General features: G+C 31.6%; 2 protein-coding genes and 1 long non-coding RNA gene across 3 annotated transcripts; 2 read left to right on the top strand and 1 right to left on the bottom strand.

The window, feature by feature from the left end:
- Positions 1-6,493: 6,493 nt before the first annotated feature.
- On the top strand, positions 6,494-15,671 carry LOC140434944 (uncharacterized). Its single transcript, XR_011950098.1, has 2 exons — positions 6,494-6,790; positions 15,375-15,671. It is a non-coding gene; the product is annotated as an uncharacterized lncRNA (long non-coding RNA).
- On the top strand, positions 8,107-9,473 carry LOC140434943 (uncharacterized). The gene is made up of 2 exons (XM_072523587.1): positions 8,107-8,259; positions 8,518-9,473. The coding sequence occupies exon 2, from the start codon at positions 8,520-8,522 to the stop codon at positions 9,471-9,473; it is 954 nt and encodes a 317-aa protein (XP_072379688.1). The 5' UTR covers positions 8,107-8,259; positions 8,518-8,519.
- Positions 10,931-21,346, bottom strand: LOC140434942 (glutamate-gated chloride channel alpha-like). The gene is made up of 5 exons (XM_072523586.1): positions 21,273-21,346; positions 16,414-16,598; positions 14,638-14,923; positions 11,428-11,562; positions 10,931-11,373 (listed from the first exon to the last, which is right to left on the bottom strand). The coding sequence occupies exons 2-5, from the start codon at positions 16,570-16,572 to the stop codon at positions 10,931-10,933; spliced, it is 1,023 nt and encodes a 340-aa protein (XP_072379687.1). The 5' UTR covers positions 16,573-16,598; positions 21,273-21,346.
- Positions 21,347-22,303: the final 957 nt, after the last annotated feature.

Below are 22,303 nucleotides of genomic sequence, written 5' to 3'. Positions count from 1 at the left end.
GTGCCAAATATTCTCCAGAATTAAGGTCATTTGCACTGACTTTAAATTTTTATTCAACAAAAGCCTATGATTTTGTAAGAAGAGCTTTTAATAATTCATTACCACACCCATCAACCATAACAAAATGGTACCAAACTGTTGATGGTGCACCTGGATTTTCCAAAGAAGCTTTAAATGCTTTGAAAAACAAAGTTGAAGAAGCAGGGAAGCAAAATAAAACACTTGTGTGTAATTTAGTGCTGGATGAAATGTCTATTCGTAAGCAAGTGGAATGGGATGGAAAAAAATTTACTGGCTATGTAGATTTTGGTACAGATATAGAATCTGATAATGTACCAGAAGCAAAAGAGGCACTGGTGTTTATGTTAGTAGCCTTAAATGACAATTTTAAAGTGCCAGTTGCATATTTTTTAATTGACAGTTTTTGTGGATCAGAAAAAGCATCCTTAGTAAATCTTTGTTTAAATTTTATTTATGATTCAGGCATAAAAGTCTATTCATTAACTTTTGATGGTGCTGCCAACAATTTATCAATGGCCAATGCTTTAGGTGCTAAAATATCTGCAACAAATATTGAGCCTTTTTTTCTACATCCAATAACTAAGGAGAAAGTTTTTATATTTTTAGATGCGTGCCACATGATTAAGTTGGTTCGTAATTGTATGGGTACATTTGTTTTGAGTAACGTAAAAAATGAAAAAATTGAATGGCAGTATTTAAAAAATCTTGTTGACTTGCAATATGATGAAAAATTACATTCTGCCAATAAATTGAGGTATCGCCATTTGAGATGGGGACAGGAAAAGATGAGGGTAAACTTAGCTGTTCAAACCCTAAGTAAAAGTGTGGCAGACGCTTTGACATATTGTAACAAAGAAAAAAACTTTAGTCAATTTAAAAATTCAGAAGCTACTTCGGAATTTATCATGATTTTTAATAATTTATTTGATATATTTAATAGTATGACATATTATTCTAAATACTCGTTTAAAAATTCTTTAAATATTAATAATGAGAAGGAAACTTTTGAATATTTAAAAATGGCTGAGAGGTATATATGTGATTTAAAATTAAATGATATAAGTATCATATCTTCACAAAGAAAAGTGGGTTTTTTGGGTTTCATTTCAAATATCGCAAGTTTGAAAGGATTATTTAATCTTTTGGTTAAAGAAAAAAAATATTTAAAATATTTACTTTCTCACAAGCTGTCGCAAGACCATTTAGAATTATTTTTTGGGGCTGTAAGGGGTAAAGGGGGTTATAACAATAATCCAACTGCTCGACAATTTGAGGCAGCTTTTAAAAGATTGCTTATTCACACAGAAATATCAGGACCTAATACAGGGAATGTTAAAAATATAAATAATGTTGGCATTTTAACCGCAACATCTGCACGACCTATTACTAGTTTAGTAAACATAGAAGAAAATTTAGAAGATTTTACACAAAAGACAACAATTTTTTATGAGCATGACTATTTTCAAAAAGATGTTTTAAATTTAAGTGTTTATGTAGAAGATGTAATTGGATATATTTCTGGCTTTATAGTTAGAAATTTAAAAAAAATCATTAAATGTACAAAATGCATAATAATATTAGAAAGTGAAGAAACATTTTCAAAATTACAGTTAGTAAAACAATATAAAAATTTAACTAATGCTTCGAATTTAGTTATAAAAATATGCAAGGAGGCAGAGAAAAATTTTAGAATGTATATAAACAAAATTGAAAGTAGTTCAAAAAATTTATTAAATAAATTAATAAACGCCACAATGAATAATTTGCCTCGTGACATCATGGATAGTTTTGGTGATCACATTTATGACAGTGAACTACTCAACAATCATTGCATTCAATTATTAAATTTAATTTTAAAAAAGTATTTCACGCTAAGACTTCATCATGAAGCCAAAAAAAAATTAGATGTAGATAGGCAGAATCGTATGAGAAGTTTGTTGACTAAAAGGATACTGTTTAGACATGAATAGAAAAGATCATTCCACACAAGGTAAAATCACTATTGATTTTACCTTGTTTATTTTTATGCCCACCTTATTTAAAGCTCTATTCCGTATCGTTACACTTCTTTGTTGTATCTGTTTTTTTAGGTTTCAGTAACCTATATGTAGTTGATGTATGTAGTTGTAGTTTCTTTTATAACTATTTTTTTACTTTTTACCTTTAATTTATTACTTGCGGAATCTCAAGTTAGTAGGCAAAATCCCGTACGAAATTTCGGATTTAGAAATATTTTACTTCGGGTAGGGACTTATTGTTAAAAACAGTTTTATTTGTATTTAAAGACAGACGTGGCAACCGCCCATGCGAAGTTTGTACGTCCGCCTAATTCATAACAGTCGTTGAAACATGGTATTGTAAATCCGAAAGTCAAACAAAAAACACATGTTATATCCTAGTTGTCAATTCAATTCTACGAAAGTCGATAGTAAAATCCCATAGCGGGAAGTTAATCAACACTGATGATTCCCAGTTAGTAATTCAATTGCGTCGGCATTTTGCCGTATAATTTTAATACTTTTAAGTATGTTTTCTTCAATGTAAACCCATCTACTGTTTTTGTTTTGCGTTTAGTTACGCAAGTACTCCACAAGTAAGTAATCTAAACCACATTTTTGCATTTGACAGATATAATTTTACCTTAACGTTTTTCTTAACTGAGTGGAATTACTTGCTTTTTAGCTTCACTGAAGATGGACTGATTAGTCCGAAAACGTTCTGAACTTTATTATAATTCATTTGGATTTTTAATTTAATTTTTTAATTAAATATACCACTTACAACAGAAGTTTTTTACTTCGATGTTCGAGTTTTTAAATTTATTTATTGAATATATGTTTTATTAATTATTTATTTTTAACCACATATAAATACAAACATGTACAACTATAGCTTGTACCATCCCTAATGAACGGGACAAGCGGAATAGTACATTATAAAATGTTAAAAGCGCATTTATAAAATGGCAAGAATTTTAAAATTTCGCTTATAATTAAAGCCTGGACAAAAATTTTCAAACTTGCGATATATATTTTAAAATCTAAAAATCCTTTTTATCTCTCAGAATTTAAAATTGAATTACCAGTTATATGTAGTTTTAAATTACTTATAGTGATTGGCTGTTTTTAAAAGTCTTTATTTCTAAAATTATTTAAACCCAATGGTTTTTTGTTTCCTAGTTGCAATAGGTTTTATAGGATTTTTTTTTTATTTCGAAATATGTGTCTCGACTGCTATGTGTCTCAATTGTACATTGACACATGTACTGTCAAATGCAGTTGAAACATTTTTACTAAATAATTGAGAAGCAAAGTTTAATTTCATTTTTTGTTTATGAAAATGAATATGTTGGCTTCGCAATTTATTAGCTAAATGAAAACGTTCATTCTCTTGCAAGTTGTTTAATTCTTTAAAATATATCCATGCTAAAATGTCATTATTACTATCCACATGATCATACTTCTCACCTATAGTATTCCCAAACAATTTAATCAAATGGATATCAGAATTATTACGATGCTGGACAATGTTGGTATTTGTACAAGGGTGTTTAAATGTAGTTTTTAAGGTATTATGGTTCAAATTACAACCTAACCGTTAGTTAACCCATTTTCAAATTCACTGGAGCACCATCAAAAGTTAAACTTACAACCTTAATAACATTAACAAAATTTAGCAAAAAAGTATGTATGAATGTATCCGTAACATTTGTTTCTTTCGGGAACCCACTCTTGTTGATGGATGTGCATTTCATTCATAATTCTACTACATACAAATGGTGCTTCAAAGTTCATAGATTTTAAACGAAGAACATCAAATTCTTTATTGAATCCAGGTTCACCATCAACACTCTGAAACCACCTACTGAGTGTTCTAGTATGAGGAAAGCATTTATTAAAATGTCCTTCTAACATAATTATATGCAGAAGGCGAATAAAAATGGAGTGTAAGAGCAAATGCCTTGAATTCTACAAAATATTTTATTGTTAAGCCTTCTTTTTGTTCTTATAATACCGCCTTATAAAAAGTTCAGTTGGTCCACCCATTTTTTCAAGGATGTCTAATGTTTCTTCATGAACAAGATTTAGTAATATAGTTAGTTAGTATAGATAGTTAATAAGTATATCAAAACAACCAATACACTGAAATCTATCCTGTCAAAACCAAACCTAACAAGGTACAAGGGAGATCAAAGAACTGCATTTATAAAATACCCTGTGAATGCAACAATTTCTATGTGGGAGAAATCGCAAGACCACTGTCAGGATAAAGCCGTCTGTATACCAGCATTGATCTGCCATTATGAGATTTGTTTTATTTAAATCCCTTTTGTACCTCCCTATAAAGAGGATGGTAAACGACTTTTAGAAATTATATTTAGGTTGCATTGTATCTGGTACTATTTCCAAATCTAGGTAATTTTTAATTATCTCTCCAGATTTGATCCAGGTATCCTTTTGCCCTGCTTCCTGACATCTTATCCACCTTATCTTCGCATCCTTCTCCATCCATATACCTATGTAATGAAGAGAGATCAAGCATGACCTCCATGAGGCAGTTGGGGTAGTCAACATGGCTCGTGTTATGATTAAGCATGCTTGTCGTTGAAGCTTATTCAGCTTCTATTTGGTGGTCTTTTATTTTTATTTAAACTACCATATAAGTGCGTCATACGTAATCATAAGTCTGGCTGTAGTCATATATAGCCAGTACATCGGTTTGGGTTTCAAACCCCATGTTTTCCCACATATTCTTTGACATGTGGAAAGTGAAACCTTTGCCTTGTTGGTTATTCTTTCCAACTGGGCGTTACATGTAAGCTGCACATCTAATATTACTCCTAGATGTTTTACTAAGATTGATAGAGAATTTTTCCATGTCGTGCTACCTACTAAGGATATGTAATGTTCTTTGGAGTGTGCTGGATAGAAAATTACCATATTTTCCTCTTACCATAATTACTAGATCATCCCTCTAGGCATGTACTTCTTCCTCCGTGTGCGTCAAGAAGCGACATCAAGTGATCCACCAGGAGTGACCAGAAGAGGGGAGAAAACACTCCCCCTGTGGGCACCCCTTAGCTGTTTTGAACAAAATCTCTCCTTGCACCTCTGTGAGAATCTTCTATTCAACAATATATTTTCCAGCATTGCTTTGATCCAGTTACACACAGTGATAGTGGATCTATTTGACAGGGCATTATTAAATGTGCCTTCTGTATCTTCTCTCCATTATTAATTGAGTGACCGATTTTCTGAACTACTTCGTCGACTGATGTTTCTGTTGATTTCCTTCTATATATGCATGCTGGTTGCCATTGAGAAAATGATTCCCCAAGTGTCTTTCCTTAATATGCCTATCAAGAATTTTTTCTATTGCCTTCAACAAAAATGATGTAAGACTGATCGGCCTGTGCGATTTAGGCAGGACATTATCTTGTCCTATTTTGTATATGCACTCCACCATTACAGTTATCCATGCCTTTGGTATACAACTTATTTATAACATATTGTATCTTAGAAAATAAATGAAACAGTATTTATTAAGTTATGCATTAATGCCTTAATTAAACTTCTAATTATTTTGCAAAATGTTTTATGATTATTTCTTTTGTATGGTTTTTGTTAAAAATTTATAATCGATTTGATGTTTTTTTGTTTGTATTTAATTCATTACAACAAAATACAAAATTAGAATTCAAAAGTTTGTTGTTTGTTTGCACTCAAGTAACCTATTAATTTCCTTCCTAATTCCCTAATATAAACTTCAAAATTTGCTACATACAAAGAAATTATTGCAACAGTGAAAAACACCAGGAACGGATGAAACATGAATTAAATGAGATATGAATTAATAAAAAATGGAGGAGACGAACTGATGCACCGGATTCTTAAACTAGTAAGAATATAGGGAACTCAAAAAATATACCGATGGAGTGGAGAAAGGGTCATCTAATAAGGATATTAAAAACAGGAGACAGAAAGATATAAGTAACTACAGAGGAATCATGTTACTGAACACCACATAGACCATATACAATATGTTGTCAAGCATATTGGGAAATAGATAAATTACCGAAAATACATTAGAGCAATATCAACCCGGCTTTAGAAAAAGAAAATCACCCATAGATGCCATTCACTTCCTAATACAGCTGATTTAAAAGTGATATAATTTTTCCTTACTATTTATAGATTTCCAGCCATCTTTCGACTCTCTAAATAGACTCCAACTCTTAATGGAAATGCAAAACTGATTAGATTTATATATCAAAATTTCCTTCACACTAAATAATAATTAATAGTCCTTAATACAATTTAAAAAATTAGAATTTTTAATCTTTACGCAAAACTTCAATATTTCCTATTGGTAAAATGATTAAAATTCAGGTAATGTACTTTACAAACATTATAAAAATAATTTTTTCTCTTATAGACGAGAACAAAAAAAAATTATAAATATTTAATTTTAATTAAAAAAATAATTATTGTCATTAAAATATAAATGAGCACGCCGCTGTTCTGGTAAACATACCTTCAACCTTGAGCGGAGATCTTTCGGACACCCGATTATATAGCGAGAATACGGGACCGCTTAGTCTATATATTATACGTCATTGCAGAAGACCAACACATCACCATTTGGCAACGTCGGCATCACTTGGGCGAATTAGCCTCTCGTCACTTTTTATACTATGGTTTGGCGTAGAAGGAATACTGTTTATGATTTTACATCTCGGGTGTTTATTAGATTGGAGCGGCGTAGATTGGTGAGTAATATTATTTGATTTGTGATTTGTACTTTGTTTACTAAGGAATAAAATGATGCATTCAGATTTTTAAGATAGTTTTGCTTATTTTTGAAAATCAAATTAGTCCAATGGATGGTAATAACGCCTTAATAACGACGTTATTAACCGAACATAGTAGTATGTATATTAGGGTCATAATCATATTCCGTGTTCAAGTAACAAATTAATTAATTATTTTATGTTTTACATATACTTAATAAGACTTTTATTTCAGTAGTTTGAATACGCCTAAATTTCAAAATCAAGGAATAAGTGAAAAATTGAATTAAGAAGATATGCGAAATGCCATCACAGCCGTGTAAGATGGCTGGTCTCTTAACTCTATAACAAATTTTCCATAGTAATAATAAAGTTATTAGACCAGAGATTCTAATAACTTTATTATTATTATGGCAAATATGTTTCTCAAAATTAAGGTTTACATTAGGCTGCCGGGTCTATTATTATTTTCTGTAAAGCAGTTGGTATTTATATTTGACTGAATTTTATTTTAAAAATATAATTAGGTACATAAGATCATTATTCCAATATCAGTACGTTTAAAGAAGTCTAATGTAAAAGGTTCCTTTCGAATTAGTCCCCACAATCATTTTCCTTATTTTAAAAATGTACACGCCATCATTGAACTACACTCGTCTGTCGTTTCTTGCCCTTAAAGAGACTTTTATTTTAAAGCTATACCCACAATCCTATTGCATTTGGACTATAGTCCGTGGCAGTGCTTAAATAGTAAGACTATAAGGGAGATCGCCTACCAACCTGGCATGACAAGTGGCAAGTAGCGCGCGTCCTAGCATCTTACAAATGTAAACAATGCAAACGAATTATTCAGCGCACACCAAAATGACAGTGACATGAAACTTGCTACGCCATGTCGTTAAAAATAGAGCTTTTTCTACTTTTTGCCACGTACTACTTGCATTTTGTATATGTGTTTGTTGAAAAATTTAAATATGGAAGACAGTCCAGAATTTAATATTCGTTTTGTCTCAATAATTGAGGAATTTCCAGGTATTTATGACAACGCAACTCCGGAATTTTTAAATACATTAAATCCACTATGCCCTTACATCTCTTTCCAATAAGGGTGTACCCAAAACAGACGAGTTTTGTTCATATTGTTGACGTTTAAAAGCGTTAGCATAACTTCATCCTCAGAGGACGACATTTTGAATTTAACTAGCCTTTTTAATGCCATGCTACTTTAGTGTGCACTAGGGGAAGTGTGCCTATGTTGGACCCCTGCCTATGATGGACCTCCTGCTGTAATTTCAAATATGGCGCGGTTACATGCACATCGCCGGTTGCCACTTGCGCACGAAGTTTGTAGTTTAGTATTTGCAAAGTTTCAGACCCGTGGCGGTTATAACAGTAAATTTGTGAAATAAAATTAAAATTTGGCATTGCTGATCTAATAAAATTTATTGGTAAGTAATATTTTACTGGTAACATACGTTAAGCTAAGTGTTTCTTTTGTTTTGTATAAAATGACTACACTTTCTTTGTCAAATACTATACTTTGTTTTAGGTTAGAATGGTCAAAACAAAAGTAACAGAATTAAATTTACTGTCTTGTCTATTTGCCTATGATGGACCCCTTTGTCGTTACCTATGACGGACTAGGGGTCCATCATAGGAAAAAGGAATAAGTTGCTACTTAACGATTAACATAATACATTTTACAGGGATGGATCCTCACAAAAGGCAACAGTGGAATGAGAGTAATATGCAGCAAGCTTTAAAAAGCATACAAGAAAGAACTATGGGGTTTAAGCTGGCAGCAAAAACATTTAACATTCCAAAAACAACTTTGAAAAGGCGCTTTAATAAGCAGCAAGGAAGTACCAAAGGTGATTTGGGAGGACGAAGACCAATATTTTCCACTGCTATTGAAAAGGAAATTGCTGACCATATTATCACCATGGAAGCTCGTTTTTTTGGCCTGACCAGTAAAGATTTACGAAAACTTGTATACGAAGTAGCTGAAATAAACAATATTAGCCACAGTTTTAATAAGGAAACCAAGATGGCAGGCTGGAAATGGGTCAGAGGCTTTTTAAAGCGAAATCCTCGATTATCATTACGAACTCCAGAAAATACTTCGTTGGCAAGGGCTCAAGCTTTTAATATACCAAATATATGTGCCTATTTTACAGCATTAGCACATATATTAGACGAGTTTCAATTTTCACCGGAAAACATTTATAACATGGACGAGTCCGGTTTGACAACTGTGCAAAAGAGATCGCAGAAGATTTATGCTAGTAAAGGTCGCAAACAAGTTGGTGCTTTAAGTAGTGCAGAACGCGGTCTACATATTACGGTCGTATGTGCAATGAATGCAATTGGAACATTTGTTCCTCCTGCTTTGATTTTTCCTCGACAGAGGAAGAAAGACGAACTTATGATCGATGCACCTACTGGAAGTGTAGCCTTCGCTCAAGAAAAAGGATGGATGACTTCCGACATTTTCTGTCTTTGGCTGCAACATTTTTTAAGGTATTCAAAGGCTTCTAAAACCAACCAAGTTTTGTTGTTACTCGATGGTCATGGTAGTCATAAAAGTTTTGAAGCTCTCCAGTTTGCAAAAGAAAACGGTATTATTATGTTTTGTTTTCCTGCTCACTGCTCTCATCAATAAACGGCCAAGAAATTCAATTACGGCTGCGACAGAATCCAGGTAAAACAGTTACCCAATTTAAAGTAGCCAGTATCTTTAATAAAGCATATTTAAAAAGTGCTCTTCCATCAAATGCAATAAATGCATTTAAAAAGACAGGAATAGAACCGTTCAATCCAGATGTCTTCGAGGATTGGCAATTTTTGCCGTCTATAACAACAGAATGAGAAAATTATGAACAAAACCCACTACCAGGATGTTCTGACGAGAACTCACGATTGAAGTTTTCTTCTCTTCTTCTTCTTCTCATGTTTCTTCGATTGAAGGTTTATCAAAAATCACTGATCAGAAATCAACATCATCGTCAGTCCTAAACATCTCGGTCGAAGATATTTGTCCTCCTCCTTTAGCTGGAGTATCTGAAGTAACTCAGAAAAGGGGTAGAAAACGGGGTAAAACAGGATATTTAAATTCAACGCCAGAAATTGATGATATAAAACAAAAAATTGCAGAAAAAGAAGCAGAAAAAAAGACGCAAGAAAAGTAAAAAGGCAAGTTCGTGTTTCAACTACAAACAGTTCTGAAGACGATTTTGAATCTTCTTTTGAAGAAGACGACTCGGAAGATGCAGCTTGCATTTACTGTAACGAACTATTTTCGCATTCACGATCCAAAGAAAAATGGATTCATTGTCAAGTGTGTAAGAATTAGTGTCACAATAAATGTGCAGATCTTACGGTCGATTTATACATATCCATTCGGTGTCTGTTCCGTGTTATGACAGTTCCCTGCAAAACAAAACATCAATGAACTAGTACTCTTATGAGTATATTTATACATTGGCGTTTTCCTGACGTTGCCCGTCCTGAAATTAATCCCAAACGATATTTTTGTTTTCGGCACTGGCGATGCACGGAAATGACACGCACTTGTATAAATACGATTTTATTGTTTTGTGAACATAAGCGCTGGTAAACAGAAAAGCAGGAGATGTTGTGCAGTTAATATGTTATGGTTTTTTATATGTATTCAAGAAAAAAGAGTACTGAGACATTCTACAATATTCGTGAAATTTTGTTTCATCGTCCAATAATTCTCTGCATATTTTAAATTCTTCTTTGGTTAGTCTTTTTTTCCACATAGGATGCACACTCCATCTTCTTTGTTTGCGCCTTTTCTGTTCTTGCTCTTCCTCTTCATCAAGTAATAATGCCAACACGGTGCGATCTATACAAGCCGCGATACTTTCACTCTCTTTGACACAGAAATATGTAATAACGTTTCCTCTCTATTCGGGCCGGTACGTACACTGCTACAACGCGGTTGTATGAATACCCGGACTCAACACTGAAACGGAACGGACAGGGCACGGATATGTATAAATTCACCTTAAACCGAATAAAAATTTTTTGACCAATCAAATCTTTCGTAATTTTAGTGAGATTTATAAGAAAATTAAAAAAATTGTGTTGACATATTTATACAAAAATTAAGTTCATCAATATAACAGTAATATAAAATAAAGGAAATCCGAGTCTCATTAGTAGAAATTTCCATTTAGTATTTAAATCACTTTCTAATTTTAAACTTGCACTAAAAACATTGTTTCTTTTGGTATTTCGTAACTCCATAGACATGATAGAACTAATAAATAAAATTAGTGAAAATCCGCTTGAGAGCCCCACTAAAATATCTAAGCGCTTTAAATAGGGAACAGGATATATTGCAGAGGTTGAATAATAGTAAAAATATATATGAACAATAAAAGATATTAAATTTAGTTGTGTTCTGTTTGATCCTGTTGTCCACATGGATAAATAACTGAGAATTGTCAATGTGCTGCAAATAGCACCAATACTTATAAGGTAATGGTTAGGATCTCGCTTAATTGTGAACCAGACGGTAGCTGCGCTGAAGTTACCTAGAAAAAATTTAATCTTTTTGCAACCATAATAAAAAAAATTTACTTATTTACCTGTAGGTCTTATTTCTGTAATTATTTCAGTTGAAACATTTTGTAGGTAAAATTCTGTAGATTTTAATTTGTTTTGCATTATTATTGGAATTTGATTGTCCCATTTTAGTGAAACTTCTTCCTTGGGAAATCTATCTAAAAGTGAATAGCAAAAACTTGTATCCAATAACAAAAACTACAATAATAATAAAAAATATAGAGATAAAAGAGATAGATAAGCTGTTTTATTATATTAAACAAAGTTATTCACTGACATTACCACTAAACAAGTTAATTGTAGCGTTATAACTGCTATATTGCCTGCTTTCTTTCTTATGTTAATATATTTCGTTAATTCTATTCTCCAATTTCCCTATCTTCTGTCATAATTCATATTCTTCTATATCCTCCATTGTATCTCATATTTTTCTATATATTTTCTCAGATATAGATTGTATCAGAATTATGTCGTTACTTAATTGATTCATTATTCTCTTTTCATTTTTCCTGTTATTTGGTATAAAAACCAGTTGGCGTCCAAATCTATCTTCTTTATATATATATATATATATATATATATATATATATATATATATATTATTGTGATATTTAAAGTCTTGGTGCGCCAAGCAATAATTAGCTAATTAATTTTTTGATTAATTAATTAAAATTATTTAAATGATATGATTATGACTCTATCACAATTTTTAATTCTTTTATCTCAGGGTTAAATTCGTGCTTCAATATCTATGCTATTACATGTGAAAGGTAAGGTCCAAAGAATGCCGGAATAATAAAAAACACATATGATCTAACACTATATATTGAAATAAAAATAATGAAATAATTCATACTCAAAAGTTTTCAATAAACAAATCTCATATAATGATTCTCAAAATTTTGTTCTACGTACGTGAACAATCAAAATTAATGGTACAAACAATATTAATTGAAATCTCAAAATCCCAAACTATTTTAACTCGCCTAATCAAAATATCTATATCCTTTCTAAATTAAGTGTAAAAATTGTGTTATCAATAAAAGAAAAAACTGCAGAAAACAAAAATATCTCTCTCTGATGATGAGTGGTCCAAATCCTTGTTCCTTGTAGACTATATTATCTCCTCTCAACCGCTCCCTATGTAATCAGCAATCTGACAACAGATTGTTGCAAGTATATCGTCCTTAATGATCTCCTTCAAAAGCACAAATCATTCAAATTATGATAGCCTTTCTCCTCTCGATAAACTGAATCTCTCGTTGGCCCGAGTGAAAAATGACTCTTGGAATATCTTCTCTTTACGATAAACTGAATCTCTCGTTGGCCTGAACAGTGACTCTTGGAATATAAGTAGAGAAATATGACTTACAATATTTTGCTGCTTCAGCTTCTGTCAGATACACTAACTCCACAAAAACTCACTAACATTCAACACTACTGCTTGCTACATTTCGGGAACCGCCAGAGAACAATCACTGTTCGTCTTACAGACTTGGAAAACCAACTGATTATCTTTTCTCTCTCCTAAATCTAGCTAAACTTTCATTTTTACATACCTATCCCACCTTTTTCAATCTCCGCCAATCAAAACTCGTCACAATTCCCCATTTTTTCATTTCGATAACAAACAAATTTTTACCTATAATTATAAACTTTCCTAAAACTTATTTACAAATATTATTTTTCTATAATTCTTAAAAACTAACAAAAACCTCTTTCTAAAATCTCTTCTATTGTCTTTAATCACTGCATTAATGTATTTTGAAAAACCCGGTTCAATTGTCTTTGGATTTCACTTAAACTTATGCGGGTCACTCAAGTATAACAAAGAAATAATTTATGTATAGCTTACATTTTGTTTAGTACAGGTAATCCAAGAATTTAATAACTTTCCTTCTTCGAAATGTTTGTTGTTTATTATCCTACTTATCTGAATTATTTTAATGTTTTTGAACTTTGAAATATTTTAATCAACCCAATATTTTCTTGATTTTACATATCATAACAATATATATATATATATATATATATATATATATATATATATATATATATATATATATATTTCAGTATCTACCTTTCCTATTTTCTTAATAATCATCATTTTTATCTTTTACTCAAGTTTCTAAAGAATGAATTTTATTTTCATCTCTATTTCTGTTACTTTGGAACGAGAGGTGCCATCTTTATTCTCTGTTTAGTTTAATGCTAGTGACAAAGACTCCTTTTTGTTGACATTTCCCCCTTCCCGTTCGATACAAAAGTCGATATAATGGCTTTTATTTCTAAAAATGTCGATTTTCTTCATGACTTCTGTAAAAGTATAATAACCAATTGTTGTGTCGTCTCCTGAATTAGGAGTCAACCTCCGAGATACATTTCTCAGGTGCGGGTCAAATTATATTAACATCCAGAAGACCAACCGGCCTGAGAATGGCACTATCATTCCGATAGGAGAGTTGACTCCAGGGCAAGAAAATCCACAACTAACAACATGGCTTGCTAACAACCATAGCAGAAAAGACCAGGATAAAACCTAGGATTTGGTGACAAGCATTTTTCCTTACTATAATGTAACACTGTAGCAAGAAGTCGAATAATTTTTATTTAAATTCAATATAATATTTAAACATGTATTTTTCTGCCTTTTTTGTTTAATATTTTAATAAACATGTGTTAATTTAACTGTGTATTGTTTCTTCTTTTTACTTGTTTGCGTGTGTTGCTCCAGAGTAGGCCATATTCACGTCCTGAGTGAGCTAGCCAGGGAGTGTTTCGTATAACGTCTAATGTAGCAATTTTGCAATTGATACATTAGGGGTTATGACGTTAAAAATTGGTCCCAACGGGAAACGATTTGTCGCTCCAACGTTGTTAGTGATGTTAGTCAGGTTGTAGCAGCAAACTAAGGTTGGCGGTTACAAGTTGACAACAGCAGCTCAACCTTGGGATGTTACAAATTGAGCCTCGAAGGGTTACAAATTGGCACCCAATGAATGTTCGTTGGAACGTCACAAATTGGTGCGCAACGTTACAAATTGGCGCCCAACGTGGGGTTGGGCGACCACTAAACTGTAGTATCACAGATTAACAAAACACATTTTCGAATGTACATACTAGCTACTAACTATCAAATAGTATAAGTATGGCATTTAAAGAAGAAGAGGAACGAATATTGTTCAAATAAAAAATTAATAAAAAAATTTTAAATTTAGTTTAAACATACGTACATGATCCAAATTTAATTTCACAAAATTGTACATCAAAAGGAAATTTCTGAAGATATCTAGTGCATTTAAGTCTTAGCTTCATTTTTCTATTAAAAATTACAGACCCTTCTTCATATCCTCGCCAAAATAACGTATCTTTAAAATCATCTCTAAATGCATTTCCATTACAATTTGTAATTTTTGGATCCCATATTTTACCAGCTACTGCCATGTTTCTGGTTTGAATATTTGCACCAAGTCGTGGGTCTTGCCATTTTTGGTTCAAAAGAAATATTACTTGCATATCCTAAAACATTGGATATTCTAATGAATGTGATGTAGCCCGAAAGGGTCTTTTTAATTATATACCTTTTAAAAAAGATTTTTAAATAACACTATTAGAATGTTGGCAACAACTAAGTAATGTTTGGAAGTAAATGAAACACAAAATAATATTTCAGTACCTTCACAAGTCGGGGTTTTCCGAGGTTACCCGAAAATGTACGTCAGTGACTGAAACTAGGTCTTAAATTTTTACATGAGGCAATAAAATTTAAAAGAAAATATTTAGGAAATACCAAAACTCCGGTTTTGGTCGTTGGAGGGTTCAAAATAATGATTAGGTATTATATTGAGATGTATAGAACATGTAGCTGGAGCTTGAGAAATAGAGAACCCGAAATTTTGGGTACTATTACGATAAATATTATGGCGCATAAAACTGTAAATATATTATTACTAATTCTTTTCTATTCTAGTAATCTCGGCGCTCAGTTGAAAGACCTGTTTGCCAACCTGAATTCTGATGAGTCACCCACGATTCAAAATTCCCAGAAGAAGGCCGAATAAAACCAGAATGAGTGACTTTCTCGGCTCTTCGATGGGGTATCGCCGCAATTCTCGAATAACGGCATTTTATATTTAAAGAGGAATTTTGTTGTAAACAGTTAGTTACTTTTTGAATATCGAGTTAGTTTGAGTCCGAAAATATAATTGTACGCGGAAATAAATATAAATATTGTGAAATAAATTAGTAATAAAGACTTTAATAAATTTGTAAGTGTTATAAATAGAACCTTTGATAATAAATAAAGACAATAAATTAGATTAATAATAAAAACATAACAGTACACATAAACTTATCACCACTTAGCAAAATGGCACTCATAAATATTACAAACTCATCACTACCATAAAACCAGGGATTTCAAATTAGACCAGGAAAGATTTTCAAACTGATTACTGGCCTACCTACACCCCGTGGCAGGTAAAGACCATAAAATGCTTGCAAACATCTAAGGTTTGATAATTTGAAAGAATAATCCAAGTGCGAATGCAAATAAAATAATGAAGTTGCGGAGTATTTTCGATATAACCGGAAATAATATATGCTCAAAAATATTTTCATTAAAAAGTTTATTAACCAAAACCTTTGTAGTTGAATTTTCAGATCTCAAATCCGATTAAATTGGCAGATATGTCTAGAAGACACCTGGCATACATATATCAGTTGAATTTTAAAGTACCTAGTTTGCTTAAAATAATTTCTGAATTTAATAGATTACCACGTAAACAGGTAACAGGCAACCTTCCTCATTAGAAAACAGCGCTTGTAGCAAAAATGCTGGTGATGAGTTTACCTATCTACGGTGACAAGTTTACTGATCTCCAAAGGATGCCGGTGATCAGTTTACTATATTTCGAAGGGTCTTATAATTTTATGGGGGACTATAAAGTGATGAGTTCGTACACGTCCAAAATTTTACGTAAATAGATGGCCTTAAGATATAAACTTACCAAATTTTTATCATCTATAGAAATATCTTCGACAGTAACAGAAAGAGTTACTGTAGTTGTATAAACATCTTCAATAATTAAACTGTTCATATCAGGTAAATCTAAAGACATAGTGGCTCCTAATAACATTAAGCAATCCAAATAAGTTCTGTTTCCCATTATTTCGTGTCCTTTGTAAATAAATGCTGAAAAAAAAATAACAACATGAAAGGACTCCTTTTGAAAGGTACTTTTTTAATGTAAAAGTGGTTTTAGTTAAATTGGCTGAAATTTTAAAGAGACTTAGGGTCAGCTGATTTTAAAAGTTCTCATTACCCCAAGTCACAGAAATCAATTTTTTCTGAGTTATCAAGCTTCAGTGTCGGTTTTTATTCCATTTTTCAATATGATGAATTTGGAAACGTACCGTCCCTCACATTCAATATACTCCATCTAAATCTCAATATACACGTATATGATATCAAAATGCCATTTCTTTACGTTTACTTGAAAAAAAAAAGTCCTTGGTAGGATTAAGATATCGCAAATTCATGATTTTGAAAAATGAATTTTCCAGAGTTGCAAATTTAAAAAATTTTAACTCGACAAATATTGAATAAAATACGTCCAATTTTGCTACTCGGTATTTTGGGGTCGCTGAACACGAATATGTCGGCGAAGATTTCCGATGTACCTGGTGTCCAAATTGGACAGTACATACCTCGTCTCCCGAAGTTTTATGCAGATTCCATACAAAATCATTCGAAACTCGTTACTCGGGGATTTTCGAGGTTCCTAAACACGAATATCATTTCAGCGAAGGTGAGTAATGCAAGATAAATTTGACAGTGTTCGTCTGTTCTCTGGTTCGTAGACTTACTACGGTTGCCTCTTCCGACTGGGGTGGGGATGCTTGAGTTACGCCACCAGAGTAGGTACACAAGAATACAAAACCCATTTATTATCACAGTTTGTTCGTGGTAATTATCTTTCAGTTTATTATTTGCTTTATTCTTTATCGTTTCTTAAATATCTCAGTTTACTTTATATTTTTGTATTTGAAATTTTGGTGTTGTTTTCTATAAAAGCTTATTTTGAATTATCGAAGAAACGTTATTTTATAAGGTAGGTTAAAACTTTAAAATTTCATTGTGTATTAACGTAATAATAATGTTGATGAAATTTTAGAATACCAGGCACAGGTTGCAGTGTTTAGGAAAGATATTAAAAAAAAAATGAAAAAAATAGTTCATTCCGTAATTCATTCAATAGTTAATCCAGTATTGATGGAAATTCAGTATACGCGACAAAATATCGTTGGAATTTGTAACATGGCAACTTAAACATCCTAATTTATAATAATATATAATGTTACATATCTATAAATTAATAACATTTAAAGGGTTTTCACCCATATATTTTAGTGGCTCATAGCATGTACACTTTGTTACACTGATGATGGAATTTACATTCCGAAAACGTTCTGTATTTGTGATATAGCCCGTTTGGGTATTTTATTTATACCTTTTACTAAAAGTTAAAAAAAAAATTTTTTTGAGATGTAAAGACTCGTCTGCTGTCCAGATGTACTTACGAATACACTCTTTAATGGAAGTAGGTAGGTATTATACATCTGGTATATAATAAAATTTTAAAAGCATCCTAAAGAATGATAATACTTAAAATAAAAATGTTTTGAATTTAAATACCTACATAGTTTGCAAACAGAAATAGTTATTTTAAAATTATTTTCTTCTAAGAAATATAATAATTAGGCGAAATGTATAAAATTAAATATATTCTGCAGAAATAACAGTGTTGTGTTTTACATTTTATGTTATATTATCTTAAAATCAAAGAAGAAATAATTAAATTTTATAATGTCTAAATCTGCAGAAATTTTTGAAATATTTAAAGATATAATCAATAAAATTCATCATCATCATTCTGGCTTTACAACCCTGCGTGGATCCTAGCCTTCTCAAGAACTTCTTTCCAGTCGTTCCTATCCACAGCTTTTAAGCATTATAAATGGCTTTTCATAAATAAAAGCACTATTGGCAACATTGCGCGGCCTGCTGATTGCTGACAGATGTTTACCTTTTTCAGATTAATTAACTTTTGTTCTTTTGCGTTATAATCAACTGTTAAATAATAATAAAATAAAATAATGTTTTTTAGTTTTATTAAAGTGATTCAACTTTGAAATAATGTCAGGGAGTGAAAGTGTCGTTGAAATAGATGCAGATAGCAAGATGTGAAAGTTACCCTAAAGAATAAAAGGTTAATCGGATTAAGAAAGCTAGATGTCGTGGTGAAGAATATATAAATTACAGAGGAAATGTTATCATTATTTGAAATTGATTACCATGCTCATAAGTTACGTTTTAACGTACAATGTACTATTTCAGACACGAAATAAGATGATAAATAAGAAGTCAATTGTAAAACATAGCTTAGTTCCACAATATTAACCTATTTCGAATGTTACAGGTGCAGATTGAGATGTTTCGAGAAGAATTTTTTGCAGAGAGGAAAACTTTTCAAACAAAAATGAGCAAGACTTTTACCAGTACTTAATAGAAGCAGAACCCGTACAGAAGAAGAGGCCAAGATTAAAACAAAACACTTCCGAAGATGAAGATGGAGCTGTTTGTTTTAAGCCCAAACATTCTGTTAAGAATAAAAATTCTGTTAAATTCTATACCTTGCTTCGTGAGAAAAGTATCAACGTCCGCAAAAAGGCTTTTTTGAGTCTGCACGGTATTGGTGAAAAAAGAGTACGAAGACTGCAAGATATTGTGAAAGGTAAGTCTCCTAGAGATTTAAGAGGCCAACAGATGAATCGGAAGACCCTGTAAAAGAACACATTCAGTCATTCCCACTGAAAACAAGTCACTGTTCGTCTAAGGAAATAAAATACTTAGATGCTAAGCTGGACATAAAAAAATGTTCAATTTGTTCCAAGAGAAATATAACGAGTTGAACGTGAAGTATAGTTTTTACTATAAACTTTTCAAAGAACATTTCAATTATAGATTTGGAAGGCCCCAAATTGACACTTGTTGTGAATGTGCACTGTTCGATACAAGAATAAAAAAATCCTCAGTTGAATGAAACTGCCAAATGAGTTGCAGTTGCGCAGCTACTTGTGCATAAAAGGCGTAGCAAAAAGTTTTATTCATCCCTTCGACAGATGAAAGAATACTGTGCCGAACATGAAAATGCGATGCTTTTATGTTTTGATAATATGGCAAACATATCGCTTCCTACGATTCCAGTACAGGAAATATATTACCTTAGACAACTGTCCATCTATCCGTTTGGCTTCCAAAATAGTAATGTGACACTGCAACATTTTATTTATACCACCAGAGAATTGCTGGAAAGGAAAATAATGAAGTTTGCTCTTTCTGAAAGAAGTATATTGACGAGATTGTTCCAGCTAATGTAGATGAACTTTGATCAAATAAAAAGCAGATATCGAGCACCGTTTCAGAATGAATCATTTTTTCTCCTGATGCCAACCATAATGTAGCTTCGCCTATTTTAAAATTTTTTAAACTGTTTGTCCTTGTATAGTGTAGTGTAATGTTCAATTTTATGTTTATAACATTGCATGTTTGTTGGATAGGCCAAAATTGACGAAACGCCTCTGAAGATGCTCTAGGAAGCAAAAGTACTTGGGCAAGATTTAATTAATAAACTGTGCTGGATATCTGCCCTTCATTTGATCAAAGTTCATTTATTCGGGCATTCAACCTTATATCTAATATAGATGAGTTGTTCTTGTTCTTAAACAGTGACAACTGTACAGGACAAAATAAAAATCACACGATGATTAGTTTTTTAATGCAACTTGCAGATAGTGAAAGATTCAAAAATATAGACTTCCAATAAAGGGTCACTCCTATTTGACATGTGACAGGGCTTTCGGGCTTATAAAACGAAACCTAAGGAAACATGATAGATTCTACACTATGAAAGATGTATCAGAAATAATACTTTCATCTACAAATCAGGGGAAGTTTACTGCGGATTTAATGAAAAAAGCAGATGTTTTGGACTTTCATAGTTGGTCGAATAAATTTTACAAGATAAATATTGTTTCATAAGAAAGTAAAATTGAGAAAATCAAAAAGAAAATGTTTACTATTTCTTCCTACCATGAATTTCAACTGACTTGGTGATCAGTTGCTATCATCAAGTCCTCTTAGACACTTTGTCTCAGGACCAGCAACTCCATGTGGAGTCGTACGTTGCCATGTTATCAAATCCACTGGTAACTTTAACATCCTAATATATAAGACTAAATAATGTAAACCACATTGTAACCAATAACTTTTAACGGGTTTTTACCCATAAATTTAGTGGCTCAAAACATGTACACCTAGACACTGATGATGGAATATGGATTCCGAAAACGTTTTGTCTTCATGACATAGCCCGATTGGGTTTTTAATTTATATACCTTTTATAAAGCATTTTAACAATTTTTTTATTTTAAAGTAGTATTAATTATAAATAAACACCATTTGGTGTAAATACATCCATCAATCAAAACTGTTCCCGTAAAACAAGACTTTTGTTTATGAAAGGCATTTTGTCAACTATTTTCAATAATAAAAAAATACAATAATAATATTAAAAGGTGTAACCAACATAATTTATTTTCAGTTTTAAGGTTCTTAATATGTTTCTAAAAGTCAGAAAAATATAAAATGGTTTTTCATAAAACTAAACAGTTTTTTGTTGTCTTCCAAAATTTATATTTTGTCACATTTACATTTTGTGAGGCTTTTTATAAATAAGCGATTCAATAATGATCTTTCAAAGATATATTTGTGTGGATGAATTTGTGTAATGAATTAAAAACTTACCAGGTTTTCAATTATCGATAATTTTATTATAAATGCATAAGTTTAGGAAATGTACACTAGGACATTACTCTCCCATTCACGAACATAAACTATATATACACAACTATTAGACATAATATACTTTTTACCAACATATGGTAAAGTAGTTATCAAAATATACATAGGAAGTCGTCATTGTTAAGGCATCTATGCTCTCATTCAAATGAAAAATATACTTTCGGGAATAATTTAAACGTTAATAATGAATTATCTTTAAACAGCTTTAAATATTTAAATTAATATTTATCGACTATATAAATTTATAGTTTGGCATAAACTACAATTGCAAGGCAGTATTTTTATTTGACATTTTTATTTTTAATAAAAATGTAACTTAAAAATTACATTCTAAAAACAGCTTTTGATCTGAACGTCGAAATTTCCCGCAAATAATCTGTTTTAAAGTTGGGGTTTATTCAAAGCATACAGGGTGTCACAAAAAGATTGGTCATAAATTATAGGTACCACTATTTTTAGAGATGAAAATAAGTCGATTTGAATTTTGGATAGTGAAATGATTATTAAAATTAATAGTCTTAAGTAGGGACGTACCTAAGATCAGTATTTCAGAGTTATCAGGAAATATATGCAGATAGAGGAAAGTCTGACCATCATACAAGAAACAGTGAGAGAAATTAAAGAACAACACCTGAAGAAAGATACAGAGAAACGGAAATCGTGGATGACCGATGAAATACTTGAACTTATGGATCAGAGAAAAAAAAACAAAAAAAATCTCCAAGAATATAAGAGAATACATACCATAGTCAGAAGAAAAATAAGAGAAGCACAAGAGAAAAAAAAAAACAGAACAATGCCAAGAAATAGAGGAGTATCAGAGTCGATATGATAACTTCAATGTTCATCGAAAGGTGAAGAAAATAGCTGGAAAGTTCCGAAAACGCAACAGCGGAAAAATAACAGATGATGAAGGCAATCTTGCCATAACTAAAGAAGATTATTAGAAGATTAGAAGATTAGAAAGTATGGGA

The sequence above is a fragment of the Diabrotica undecimpunctata genome, chromosome 2 (genome assembly GCF_040954645.1).
Source record: "Diabrotica undecimpunctata isolate CICGRU chromosome 2, icDiaUnde3, whole genome shotgun sequence".
NCBI classification, from domain to species: Eukaryota; Metazoa; Arthropoda; class Insecta; order Coleoptera; family Chrysomelidae; genus Diabrotica; species Diabrotica undecimpunctata.
Note: the sequence above shows the minus strand (reverse complement) of the source record. Positions and strands in the feature narration are given on the sequence as shown.

What these genes read in the sequence shown, in the direction of transcription:
- LOC140434943 (XM_072523587.1), top strand. Translation starts at nt 8,520, where the DNA reads ATGGATCCTCACAAAAGGCAACAGTGGAATGAGAGTAATATGCAGCAA.
- LOC140434942 (XM_072523586.1), bottom strand. Translation starts at nt 16,572, where the DNA reads ATGGGAAACAGAACTTATTTGGATTGCTTAATGTTATTAGGAGCCACT. An exon ending in CTATAGATGATAAAAATTTG is followed by an intron (nt 14,924 to 16,413) that starts GTAAGTTTATAT and finishes CCAATGTTTTAG; the next exon opens with GATATGCAAGTAATATTTCT. An exon ending in TGAAATTAAATTTGGATCAT is followed by an intron (nt 11,563 to 14,637) that starts GTACGTATGTTT and finishes ATTCACTTTTAG; the next exon opens with ATAGATTTCCCAAGGAAGAA.